This window comes from Bombus vosnesenskii, unplaced genomic scaffold, assembly GCF_011952255.1.
Source record: "Bombus vosnesenskii isolate JDL3184/JDL3185 unplaced genomic scaffold, Bvos_JDL3184-5_v1.1 scf7180000013272, whole genome shotgun sequence".
NCBI lineage: Eukaryota > Metazoa > Arthropoda > Insecta > Hymenoptera > Apidae > Bombus > Bombus vosnesenskii.
Window position 1 is genome coordinate 4,723,112 of NW_022882930.1, and position 14,207 is coordinate 4,737,318.

Here is a 14,207-nt window from a genome sequence, read left to right on the forward strand (position 1 = left end):
TCCTGTACAGTATGTCCCATGCACGTGTATACGTGTGCCTGTGTTCCTTTTTACGTTTCACCACGTGAATTTTTTTCAGATTAGATTACGCACACCTCGAGTTCCTGGCCTTCTTCCTTACTTCGTCTAACAGTTACGTCGCTACAACTGTCCTTCTCACTTCATCGTATTCATACTTCGAAGTGTAAAAAGGATATCTTACAATTGTCATTTAATTTATAAAAAAAAAAAAAAAAAAAAAAAGAAAGGTTCGAAGACTAAGCGCTATACTTTAGTAGGAAGTTATATTACGATTTACTAAAGCATTACCGTGTCATTGTATGAATGTTCGAAGATATTGCGATATATTACAATATCAGCAGGTCAATAATCTCTTAGTTACAAATTGATATGCTATAATATAATAATTTAAAAAATGTTTCTGGATTTTCGATATAAATCAGTACTAATCTTCTTCGTCGATAATTATCAACATACAAAATTTGTTTTAACAATGATTTGATAAGTTAAAACGAATGAAGCTGCCAGAACACTCGAGCGAACGATTTCCGCCTGAACTCGACAAAATTCTTTCGTCAGTACGATATAAAATTTATCTATCCGTCGATCTTCTTTGACCGTTAATCGTCCTAGCTCAACACAGCCAAAATGAAAATTTAAAGAATTAGAACGGATATACGTACTCTTGAACCGATTCCATTTCCGCGCGAACCATTTTTAGTGAACACGTTAACTAGTGCATTTGGTTAAGCAACAATTAAAGATACAGTTACATATTTGAAAAAAAGAAGGTACGAGCAAAAAATGAAGCTAGTTAAATAACAAATAAAGCGTGAAAAAATTTTCAGACTACTTTATTCACCTTCTTTAAAGACACAGAATAAACAGAAAACGAGTTTAGATAATTTTAAGTAGAAATATCTGGAATTCAACGGACGTCACCGCCAGGCTAATCCTCTCGTCAATTTTAATCGGTTCAAAAGTGGGCTTACCCTCAACTCGAATGATTTCCAACGCTTTTTTTATCGTTATAGAATGCACCGTTCAACAAACAATGCTCGAGCGTTTCTCATTTCTAATTGCTCATTTTATTTGTCTCCCAGGCGCAATATCTGATTCGAAATGACATTTTTCAAGTTTCACTCTCTTTGCTACTACTATTTACAATCGATCACGCGCATTTCTTTAAGGCAGTAATAACATAACCTCGAAACGACACGCGACAACCGACTGCATACGGTTTGCGTGTCCGCAGGAGGATTTTTCTTCTCTTTCGACAAACATCTTTTTTCGACTTGTTCTTTCCTTCACGCCCTTTTACATGGTGACTTCATACAGAAACAAAAACAAACAAAATGAAGAAAATGAAGAAGAAGAAGGAAACGGATTCATTCTGCTTGTTTCTCTCGCTCTTTCAGTCTTTCGCTCATTCATTCGTTAACCTTTCGATCTTTTATCTTGTGTATCTCTTATCAAAGGAGTTTCAAAATCCTCACATTTCTCTCAAACTCGCGATCGTTTTACACGATTAATGAAGGAATCTTGCATGATAATTAAAATTCACCGTGTCCTATAATAGCATTAGAATTACCGATAATGAAATAATTAATAATATAATAATAATAATCAATTACAAACTAGAAATAATTATCAGTTATGTACAATGTAATATAATGATATTATAGTAACGTAATAAATAAGCTCGAGGCGTAATAAATCTACACCTACTTTGTAGAAATGTATCCATCAATTCATACGACAAACGTTTAGCTTTCTCGCTCAACGATCGCCCCCTGATTAATAAGAATTAATTACAATTGATCATTATGCTACTCTCCGATGAGCAGGCCAAAATATATATATCTATATATTTTTTTCCTCTTTTCTAATGTACAATTGAATCTCTTCGGGTGTCATTATTTTGTCTCGTACCTTACTCACGGCAAAAAAGGTCACGTCCTATCTTTTATCCTTCTATCTCCCTTTCTCTCCAAAATTCCGCGATATTTCTTTTTTTTTCACAGGTAGACAAAAATATATTCGGCGTACGGAGAAAAATCGTAAGGAAATCTACACCGTGGCGCCAACCTCGCGGGAATACGCGCAATATCATCTCGACACGAATTTTCGACTATATCTCCATCGGGATACGCGGAAAAAGGAACGAACTACCGATTTGAAAGTGCTCTTTGAAGCCTCAAGGACCTCCGCGAGACCTTCAGGTGTAGATCTCAAAGAACGCGTGGGACAGATATGTCTCTAGCATGAATTGTTTTCTTTATCTAACAACAGCAAGGCAAATCGTCAGCTTCTTCTTCATTTCGTTCGTCGGGTATATGTTCTCACTTATCCTATTCGACCGTTCCTCGTGAAAAAATTCAAAGAAGAGCTGTATTTCTCAATCGAGGATTGATTTTTCTGTTTTAGATTTAGAACATATAAACGAAGAAACAAAAGGGGGTGAAATCAAAGCTCCTTGATTCATAAACTTTCAAGATATATGTACCCCCTTCTTCTTTTCTCCTTTAAACTCTTCACTCGTTCGAACGATCGTTCGTTTACCTTCTTTATCTTTATTTGTTGTTTTCTCCTTTTGTTCGTGTATATATATATGTACGTAGTATACATTATATATTATATATATATATATATATATATATATATATATAATATATAATATATATATATATATGTATAATGTGTGTTTCAAGTCCGTTCAACATAGTATACTTTGTCATTTAAAAACTAACGACTTCGTTCGCGACATACATTTTTTTAGGCACTTTTCCTTGGAAACAGGTCTTTTACCATGTTTCGCCATATTTTTTTTCACACTGATGCTTTGGTTGTTAATGTACAAGATCGTTAACGATTTTAGTTAATGTTCTGTTCTTCGCTGTTGTATCGTTTTTCCGACGAAACTGAAATGATGTTTCTATATATATATATTATCACGACATATACGCATGCGCGTATGCAAATACACGCAAAATATGACACGTATGATCGTTCATCGTATAACCGTATTTTCTTTTGAGCAGTGCAGAGTTTTTCTTTCGTGTACACTTTTCAATTTTTATTTTTTTTCACTTTTTTATATCCTTATAAGGCAAATATTGTCGCTTCTCGCGGTGAGCTAGCCTCCACAAAACTTCCTCAATACTTTTCTTTATCTCCCGCGATCGGCATCGAAACGCAAAATTCGATCAACAATTCTCTCTAGTTGGTCCGTCATGCTCTGCCGATCATTTCCATTTTATTTTACAAACACTCTCCTTTTCACTCAGGATCGGATACGAACCCTCGTGTACATTCTCTCGTCTGAAGGAATTAACATCTATAATTTGTTTACTTACTGTTTACCCCTATTTGTCCACTTGTTTCATTTCTCGGTTGGTCTAGTGACCGTTTGCGGTATCACCGTCAGCGACTTCGGTATTTTTGGCAATATCGGAATCTGGTTTGACGTCTTTGTTGTCACCTGGATTGATTTCGGTAGGTTCAGGTTGTGCAGTAAGTTTTGCGTCGGACTATTCTCGTTTGCCAACGCGCGAACGTCGCATATTAACGGCTCGAAGTCACTTCTGCTCTGCCGACTCAGCATCTCCTGCTGCATTCTCAGATGCTTCTGAAACTGTGTGTGCGCAGCTATCTGCGCCTTTTGATACTGCGTCGCCGACTTCACGTTTGCCGAAGAACTCAAATTACCTGTCCCGCCGTTTGAACTGGTTGACTGTTTCTCCGTGAGCATTTGTTGCTTCTGTTTTTTTAGATTTTGCAATCGTTTGAACTCGGGCTCGCTTAAGTGAAACACCTTACCACCAGAAGAAGTTGGCAGTTTTTGACCGTCCTTTCGTTTCACGTTACCGTTCGCGGAGTTGGCGCTGGTAGATGGAAGGTTTAGTCGTTGCAGATTAGGGGGTGGTTTCTTAATTATCGACACTCCAGGGTTTAACTTCAGAACCCGAGGAGGACTACTTTTTATAGATTGTGTAGTACTGGTGGACGATGGTTGTTTAGGAGTACTTGTGCTTGGTAAAGAATGCTTATCCCTTTCGAGAACGTAGCCGCCACTCAGTCGACGAGAATTGTGATATTCTGAGGCAATCGGTTCCATTATTGGCTCGTCCATTTTCTCTGGACCTTCGTACGATATTAGACGATTCTGCACAGAAGTTGAGTAATTAATGGCATTCCGTGATGCATTCGGGGCTAACACCAAATCACCAGATCTGTAATATTTTTCCAGAAGTATCAGATGTCTGAGAAACGAGCTCTGATTCCCGTATGGTCTCTGTAGCTCTTGCCAGAGGAGTTTCGTGTCTCTGTCATATTGTATCATAGTGGCACACTTTTCCCAACCTTGAGGCGTTATTTCTCGAACATTTGTAAATTCTATATTGGCGTGAAGGTTCATCTCCTCCTCGCCAGGGAAAAGAGTACGTACACTAATGGAAGGATTAGCACCGAGTCTCTGTACAACCGGTGTGATGTCATTATTCGTCCTTGGCCTCTTTGGCAATCTGGTTAGCGTCACCTCCTTGTCCATTGCAAGGATCTCGACAACCTCGTTGGGATTATCACAAGATATCATTGTATCTGATGTTGTGTATGGGTGCATATCAAGCAGCTTGCGTTTCTTCAGTTTCTCCACGGTGCTTTCAATACCGAGGAACTGCACGTCCATCCCGACGTTTTCGTCGTTCAAGTTTGTCTTCGCAGTACGGTTTTCGTTGTCCATCTCGGAACTCGCTTCCTCGTTTTTGGTGGGTTCTGGAGTAGATTTTTCAGAGGCGGAATTCGTCGTACCATCCGGAGACTTGGAAGTTCCGGTCTTAGGTTGAGTGCTACACTTGGTTTTCTTCCTTTTGTCCTTGTCTTTGTCTTTGTCTTTAGTCTGATTCTGAGAAGAATCTTCATCTTCGTTTTCCAAAACCTCAATGTCGTGATAGTGTAAGATTCTGAACATACAAAAAGAATAAAAGATAAAGATATAAAGACATAATAAAAGTAAAAATTAAATCTTGTAGATGTATCAAGGGAACCATACCTTTTCCGATAACTCTTGAAGAACGACTTATGATTCGTGTTCATGTTCTCTACATCCTTATACTTCAACTGCAACTGTGTGAAATATCTACACAATTTACATGCGAAAGTACCGGCCGCCAGAATAACAGGAATCCCTTGTTGTCCAAGCAACTGATTCAATTCCTCAGTCTCTGCATTAGCTAGTTGATGAGTGTGGTTTCTCGCCAACCTACGTTTGCATAATGCACAAGTCAAGAATCGTTCGATCTTCGAGTAATGGCTAGCGCAGAACGACATGGACGTGTGTTGACTCGATTCCCAATCAATGTTCACCTATATAGAAAACACATTTATCACAAATATTTGTAAAAAAAGTAATAATGTAACTGTAGGTATGAAAGTTTGATTAAAATTGGATTTTAAACTTCAGATTGCATTATTTTTTTACCGACTTATACTGGTACACTAACCTGTTTTTGCAGACCAGCTTTTATCTTGAGCAACCATCGACGTTTGACATGATGTCGCGAAGCATCTCTACATTCACGGGCCGAGCACTTGGACACCATGAGTTGTCTGTGTTGTTTCTGTGGCTTCGTTTGCATATTTGTTGGACTTGTATTTGCCTAAACATCAAGAAATTTTACATAATAAGATTACATATTCAAAGACCGATTAGATGATACTGAAAATTTTATAAATCAAGCTTCCACCTTTCTGTCTACATGACGGTAGCAAGCATCACATAAGCAAGAATCCTTATTCAGATGTCTTTCTATAATTAAAATCTTTTTCCGTCTTTCATCGGACTTCATTTGAGCAAGATGCATTGGTGTGTCCAAAGAACCGAATTTTCCAAAGCAGTAACAACAGACGTCTGCGCACAAGCGTCCAGGATGAATAGAGAAAGAGGAGGACTTCTCTGGAATAACAAGAGACTGACGATCCTTCGGCGCTGTGTCTTCATTATCTTCATCTGTTGTGACAAAACAATAAATAATCCACAATTATTACAGAGCTATACAACATTAAATCTGATGTTCTAATTTAATACTTTGATGAAGTGAGAGCAACTTAATTGGAAGATAATAGGAAAGTTAGAGAATAAATATAATTAATGTTGAAGCAGTAGCGTAAAGTAACATGCTTGTTATAGAAGACTATATAGTTGTTATGATTTGCGGGATCCTTTTTTTTAGGTGATTTATGAATTAAAGAACTGCTTGATACTAGATAGTAACAACATCGCGATTAAGGAAATAATCGTGCTATAATAAGCAAGAGCAATCCGTTAAAAAAAATATCAAGCGGTTCTTTTCACAATGACGAGAACGTGTGTTTTAAGCAGAAGGACAAGGAATGATTAAGAATGTAGTTATTCCCGCAACCAGGATTACCGCAAGAGTGTCTGTGGTTAGTAGAGAACTTTCGGTTCGCACCAGAACTGCTATCTCCCCAACCACTGGTTCCAAACTGAAAAATAAAAAGCAATATGATAAGTAAATGATTAAGTTCATCTTATTCAATGTATATTAATTTATCACATTTGTATAAAACATACCTCCTTCTGAATAGTGTAAAAATTCTCAGGTGAATCTCCTTCGCCATCTCCACGACCCTGTTTCAACACCATTTTCAATGGTGATCTTGATCGCCTCTTGTCTTTCTCCTTTTCTTTCTGAACACGGATTACAGTTTTCAGGGTACCTGTGTACTGTTCCTTTTTGGCCTTTTGATGGCTCAACCGCTCAGCAGCCTTCTCCAGAGATTCCAAACCAAGAAGTCTCAGAATCGACTCTTTTTTCGCCTTGTCTTCTGGTGTTTCCAAAATCTTTGGAGTAATATTAATGCTGCTAGAGGATTCACCAGACGTAGATGTCTCATCAGAATCTTTCTGTGATGTTTCTGGTGTTTTTACAGGTTTACAATCGGCATTCAGAATGTCTATATTCCCTGACTGCTTGGTCACATGGTTCTCAGATAAATTTCGAGATAATCTGTTCTCGCATCTCTTTTTACTAGGCTTTTTCGTGATAATTAAGTCATTTTCTGATTTGCTTCTAATACTATCTGTACTGTCCTGACATTTTTCCAAACTTCCCCTAACTCCTTCTGAGAAACCTCTGAAATTTGTGGCACATTCTGTTCCGTTTTCATATTTGTTTAAAAAGGATCGATTGTTCTCATTGATCTTTGCTACCTCATTGTCCAATAGTGTCTCCTCCTTATTCTGTTGATCGTATCTCCGTATTTCCCGTTTTGGTCGTTTATTTTTTAAAGCATTTAATTGATCCTCTTTGCGTTTCTTCACCTCCCTGCTGCGTCTAGTGCGAGCTTGACGTTCTAACTCGATAGTATCTGTTTCAGTGCTGTTCTGAGAATCATCTATGTCGTTTGTGATCATTTCACGAGCCTTTTCTTCCAAATCCTCATTAAGGGTATCTTCCTCATTATGAGAACTCTGCAATATTTGAGAACTTTCCTCTTCCGTTTTAATTTTTGGAGCACCTTCGATGCGTTCTTTGTTACAAGATGCTTGTCCCTTTTCGAGCTTTTTCGTTTTATCGCGAGCTCTTAATACTCGTTTCTTGTTATCATCGCCAGCAGATTTTTGCTCTTCCACGCTATTGTCTGATATTTCTATTTCTTCCTTTACTATAGTTGTATCATTATTCTCTGAATTATCCTTTAACGAAATTACTTTTTTCTCAGTATTATTATTACCAGCGTTATTGTTATCTGTATCATTACTCGATTTACATTTCTCGTCCTTTTCATTCTCATCTATATCTTTTTTTATATCTTCGATAGGATTACACGCATCGCTAGAAACAGGACTGGCGGTGCATTTAAAGTTCGTTGTGGAATCGGAAGTAGGTGGTACTCTGCAATTATTCTTGTCCTTCTTTGCAACTTGTGTTGCTTCTGACACGCTTTCTTCAGATTTTTCAATTTCTTTGGTATTCTCTATTACCTCGGGTTTATTCTGTGCATCGCTATTTTCTGATTCATCCACTTTGGCAAGACTTATTTTCTGTTTTTCAATATCTGTGATACGTAACGTACTAGGTAATGGAGAAATGTCTGTTGTAGTTTTGCTTGCTGATTCTTGCCTGTATTGTATTTCGTTCATGCTCGTTTGCAGTTGATTGCTAGATTGATCCTCTGCTACCAATCTTTCTACTTCCTTAGAGATACTTTCTAAAGTCTCTACATCATCAGATTCCACATTTGCAGAAATCTTGGCCTCATCTTCGATTGTTTGATCTGTTTTTGCTTCCTCTTCTGTAACTTCTTCTTGTACCTGCTTCGACACGATTACCGTGCAAACAATTGAAGATTCTAAGCTAGCCGCTTTATTTGTCGATTCGTTCTTAGGTGACTCGTCATTCGAAGCAGTTTCCTCAGAAACAAGTTTACTGGAGGTCTCCAAAGACTCTTCACAGTTTTCAGACTTTTGGGCTATTCTATTTAATACTCTACCTAATTTTTTAACAGTTTCGTTGTTTTCGAGATGACCTTTATCCGTTATTTTCGGAGATTTTTTGCTAAGACCAGATCTTTTACCATCATCCAAAGCCTTTATTTGATCGTCTATAACTTGTTCCACGTCCTTTTTAGACTCTAATTCTGCCGAATTAGAACTATCATTCGATTCCTCCTGTTGATTCATAGCTTTGCAGGTGCTATCATTTTTCTCTGTTATCTGTACAGAACCTGCTTCAGAAGCATTATGAGGGTTGCAGCTTGCATCATTGTCAGAAGAATCGCTCTCTTGTACGTTCTGAGAATGTGTTTCAGTTAGTTCAATATCACCCATGACTAGTTTTTCAATTTCTTTGGCAGTATCGGCCACTTTTGGCTTCAGTTCAGCCACTGAATTTTCTGAATTGTCCGATTTAATCTCATTCTTGGAAATAGTAGACTTATCCTCGTCTGTATTGTCCTCCAACCCTAATTTCTGCGACTCCGCGCTCAGCGGTGCAATTATCTCCTCGATTTTTGGTATTTCAAAATTTTTATTCAATCCGAGACCCTTCTCCGGCCCAAAGATTTTACTCTCGATAGATTTGGCGATCGTAAGCTTGATATTTTCTATCATTTGATCTATCTGAGACTTCGGATTACCGTCCGACTTATCCGTACCATAAAACGAATTGACCGTCTTCTTCATATCTATGTTTAAACTACTTCTTCGACCCTTAGATTTGTCAGAAAGTTTCGCTAAAATATTATCTTTCCTAACTTGATCTAAATTACTCGTTTTTTTCAACTCTTCTTGCACTTCCGCGTTTTTCGGTATTATTCGTGTATATTCGCCTTTGGTATTGTCATTTTTTATTTCGATCTCGGTACTTTTGGCTTTAGTTTTCGAACGAAGAGTAGGTCCAATCTCGGTTGTCCTATCTACTCTATCACTATTGTTATTATTTTCTATTTCCGATACAATTTGCGAACTGTCTTCGAAATTTTTTAGTGTTTCTTGTTTTAAGCAAAGTTCATCTTTAGTTGATACCATAACCGTCTGAGAATCGTTACCGCTAGATTCAGAAAAACAAGATTCGGTATCGATATTACTATCTGCGATATTATCCATGGAAACTTCCGAACTAACAGGGTCATCCGAATTCAATCTTCGACGTTTTTTAAGCTCCAAATCGGTAGAGATAACAGAATCCGCCTGTCGTAACTTGCCATTCCGCAAACTTCTTTGACTAATCGATGCGTTCGACCTTTTCCTCAATTGAATTGCACTTTGAACAGATTCTGTTTCCAGATTCTCCCCATCAGAAGTAATTTTGATATCTTCACTGTCTGGTTCTTTTTTTATCTCAATATCCGGGACTATATTCTCTTCTACCAACATCTTTTTCCTCCTTGTTACTTTCCCTTCTATTTTCTCTGTTATTCCTTGCTGATTATCTATTTCTGAGTCGCTCAACATTGAAGCTATCACTTCGTCTATGGTAAGATCTATAGAACTCTTGGTGTCCAGAAGTGACTTTGAAACTCTTATATTAGTGCAATCTATATCCCTGGTACTCTTTCTTCCTTTTGTATATTTAATATCACCTTCTGACTTTATGAAAGTGTCTTTCTCTTTGATACTATTCCTTTTAAATCCCGAAAATTTGGTTGATTTAACACCCCTAGGTAAAGAATCTAAATTTTCCAAGCTTCTACCCTTCCTATTAAGTTTTGGACTACTCTTGGTACTGGATCCAGCAACTGAATCTGTATCTTTGTCCACAATGTCCTCACTCTCCAATTCGCTACTTTTTGGTATAAACTTGGTCTTTTTAGTCCTGAGATTGTTCTTGGCACTTCTATTACCTCCTTCTGTCCCTATACTTTCACCCTCTGCTTCGTTTATGTGATTCTCTAAAGTTTTTGTGTTGATATCAGATGTCTTAGCACTGTTTTCTTCCGATAATTTGGCTCTTTTAGCTCTCACACCCTTCTTAATATCAGAAGTTATTCTGCATAAATTTCTACTGGTCACCTTCCTTGTAACTTTTGACTTAATTAAATTGGCCTTTGTTACTCTTAGCTTTTGTTTACGTTTAAGATTCCTGAGAACCTTTTTACGTGGAAGGGTTGCCTCTAATTTTGGAGGAAGTTGACTACCAGTCGCCACAGCCTCTATTATGTCCCGTGCAAGTTGCTGTTGCTTTAGATTCGACAAAGTTTTGCCTTTTCTACTTTTAATTTCATTCGATGGCAAGCCAGAATCATTATTCGCCTTCTGTTTTGCTTTGGAAGGCGCTAAGGGTTTCTTTTCCCTGGATGCCATCTCACTTCCACCCACATTGGGCTCCTGCAATTTCATTCATAATATGAAATTGCAAGCAGGTTACTGATCAAATGATAATTGCTATTACCATTGTAGCATTCAGAGTAATTTGTCAATTCTCCTATTAATAAAACAATATATATTTTAAAAGTGAAAAGAAATCTTGGATTTATTTATAATATTGTACTCTGAAAGATTACTATATATTTCCATCTTTAAAGAAATGATCAAAACATTGAATTAAAAGTTAACTCTATCTCTTTTTCTATCCAAAAAATATTTATACAATGGCAATAAAAAGTATTTACACATACCATTATCCTCCAATGAAATATTCTTTTATTAGGTATCAAATTTTTCGAATTATGTAAAAATGTTACAAAATAATATGAAATTTAATATACATGGATCTAATTAATTAATATACAAACGCTGTAATAAATACAGTGATATGCAAATACTTTTTGCAGCTGTTGAATATATATATATATATATATATATATATATATATATATAGCAACTATAAAAAATATTTGTATGCACCCCTACTTTCCAATAAAGCATTCTTTTATCAGGTTCCACATTTAATTCCATAGTATTAAATTTTTGTAGCCATACAAAAGTACAATCAAATAACATGGAATTTAATACATTTGAAGTCAATTAATTATTATATAAATACTATAATAAATACAATAGTATACGAATACTTTTTACAGTTGCTCTCTCTCTCTCTCTCTCTCTCTCTCTCTCCCCACACACACGCGCGCGTGCTCGCGCGCGCGCACACACGCACGCACGCACACCCACACACGCACACACATACACAAAAGCGCGCGCGCGCGGCAAAAAGGATAAAATTATAAATGAAAAAAATATACCTTTCCTCTTTTAAGCAAGACAGGAACAAATTGACTGTATACCAAGTGGAAAAACTACATAATTCGTCTTAGATGTGAGTAGGTGAGCGGCCGGTCGGATAGTGGGGTTGATAGATGCGGCCCTGGCGGTCAGAAAAATTACGTGACAAACTTTGCATTTACACGGATACACGGAGCGCCTCTTCTCGGTCAGGGAATATCACTTTGAAATATTTACCACGATATCTCAACAATCACCTAACGGATCCTACAAAATTTCGCCTCGGCGGAAAGAACGGATCACATATTAACTGCCCATGATAAAAATTGGGGTTTAAGCGGGCGAGAATCATCAAAAATCACGCAACAAATCATCGCGAAAAAATCGCCACGAATAAACAAAAGGTCGGACCCGATTCAAGATTTCCAAGGTTTACTGCAGGCTTATTAAGAGGTTATCCAGAGAATTTATAATTTCGATACTCGATTCGTCGATTGTACTTACCTCTGGAACGAAAAATCACAGTAAAAGAGCGTGGTTTTTGCGGGAAAACGCGGAAAACAATCCTGTGAAAAACACAGTCCCGTTGCAGGGTGTCTATACGATGTCCCACTGTTTTGAGGCTACCGCCACCTGACGGTAGAACACGCGACCTCTCCCAGGTCCATAGTCCATTCGTGCTAATTCATCCAGTTATTTTCAATGAATTCCACCCTTCTAGCTTTACGCAACCCCGTTTCCGCTGCACGTTCGCTTAACAAAAAACTTATACTTACTAACAAACCGAAAAACTAGTCGAAAAAAGTATGATATATACTGACAATACTCCAGCGAAATTTGGAACAACGCGGCACTTCGAAATCTATATACTATTTCTGATAACTTAACCCCGCGTTATTTGGCGAATTTTACAGAATCACGATCGCTCAATGACACGTTCGTCTATTAGGATCGAGACCGACCGAGATGATCCTTCTACTGAGAACGAAAAACGGTAGAAATACGAGCGCGTCGCTGGGAAATATCCGATCTGGCACGAGAACGAAAAGGAAGACGCGCCCGTGCGCACCAATGGCGGCCACCGACCCTTATTTACTCAAGTCAAAATGGCTGCCCTTCGACTTTTCACACGCTCGAAACTTTCCACGATTATCCTCTCTTATTCTAATGAACTTTATTCATCAAACGGAGTTTTGCCAGTTATTACTCAGGTATTTTACGTTAATGTAGTTTATTGAGAATAATATTAGGAATAATATTATGATAAGCTCCCGCGAAAGCTCTTATACGTTTCCATAATGATTACTTTAGAGATAAAGCAACGAAGGGCCATGCTAGACCCAAGTCACGCGAGGTATTTATGTCTGCGGTTTTTATTTACTTTTATCTTTGAGGAATTTTGTTTTGCTCTTTTTTTCTAATGTCAGGAACGCTCGTACATAGATCAACAAGGTATTTTTGCGTTTGCGAAATTTTGTTGTAAATCTCTATTGTTTGAAAGATAGGAACGTAAAGATTAATGGATATTCTGAAATAAATGTTGAATAGCAAAATCTGTTGGAGATGAAAATATTGTGCAAAATGAGATGTACGCCATATTATTCTGAAGAAAAATGTATGAGATAAATTAAAACATATTTAGTAAAATTTAGAAACATAGACTTCTTTGGAATGAAGGCTGATATATATTTGTGATAAAATTTTTATTTATCTGGTTTTACACAATGACCTACAAATATTTATATAACCGTAATAACGATATTAAACAATAATGTATCATTGGAAAAATCATTTTACTTCTCATAATAATCGTTATGTATGATTCAATTTTAATGAAAAACTTTATCTGAAATATATTGTGTTATATGTAGAAAAGATGGAGCTCCTACAATAGTTCACCCAAATATACAGACCCTTCAAACTATACTGATTATGAAGTATCAAAAGATCCAAAAGAATGGGAATATGTAGAACGTTTACTCAAACCAAAAGTCATACCTACTCCTCACCTAGAAAAGAAGGAATATCCATCTGGGTGGAAACCACCTGTTGGTAAGTTGTTTTCAGTAATGTATTAATATATCTGTTACAATAAAATTTATAATAAAATTTTCTATTTTATTTAATTATTTAATAGCCAAACCACATGAATATCCATACTATATACAACGTACAAAAAATTATATGCAACCTGTTTATCTTGAAATTAGTCAACGGGGATTACGAAGATTGACTGTGGTTCGTAAAATTCATGGAGATATTTGGGCATTAGAATCGGAATTAAAGCAATATTTACAGAAAAAGGCATGCAGACCAATTGGTATTCGTACAAATGAACTGTTGGGACAAATTGTATTCAGAGGAGATTATGTAGATATTGTTAAAGAATGGATGGATGAAAAAGGGTTTTAAATATTATAACTTGTAAACAAGCGATTTTTTGTAAATATAATATAAAGAACATTTTGTTATTGTAATTATTTGTTGAATCTTGAAAATAAATAATTGAAACGATCTTTGT

At 36.8% G+C, this 14,207-nt stretch overlaps 2 protein-coding genes across 3 annotated transcripts; one reads left to right on the forward strand and one right to left on the reverse strand.

Annotated features, from left to right (window-relative positions):
* Positions 1-3,031: 3,031 nt before the first annotated feature.
* Positions 3,032-12,630, reverse strand: LOC117231393. Of its 2 annotated transcripts, XM_033489796.1 has the most exons (9): positions 12,508-12,630; positions 12,191-12,439; positions 11,707-11,828; positions 6,593-10,849; positions 6,429-6,504; positions 5,745-6,007; positions 5,502-5,657; positions 5,051-5,364; positions 3,032-4,961 (listed from the first exon to the last, which is right to left on the reverse strand). In XM_033489796.1, exons 4-9 carry the CDS (start codon positions 10,823-10,825, stop codon positions 3,383-3,385), a joined length of 6,621 nt encoding a protein of 2,206 aa, XP_033345687.1. In that variant the 5' UTR covers positions 10,826-10,849; positions 11,707-11,828; positions 12,191-12,439; positions 12,508-12,630; the 3' UTR covers positions 3,032-3,382. The 2 variants fall into 2 exon arrangements, with proteins under 2 accessions (XP_033345687.1, XP_033345686.1); XM_033489795.1 differs by lacking the exons at positions 11,707-11,828; positions 12,191-12,439; positions 12,508-12,630 and having other exon boundaries at positions 6,593-10,876.
* On the forward strand, positions 12,599-14,163 carry LOC117231396 (probable 39S ribosomal protein L49, mitochondrial). Its single transcript, XM_033489808.1, has 3 exons — positions 12,599-12,897; positions 13,558-13,738; positions 13,824-14,163. The coding sequence occupies exons 1-3, from the start codon at positions 12,793-12,795 to the stop codon at positions 14,096-14,098; spliced, it is 561 nt and encodes a 186-aa protein (XP_033345699.1). The 5' UTR covers positions 12,599-12,792; the 3' UTR covers positions 14,099-14,163.
* The last annotated feature ends 44 nt before the right edge of the window (positions 14,164-14,207 follow it).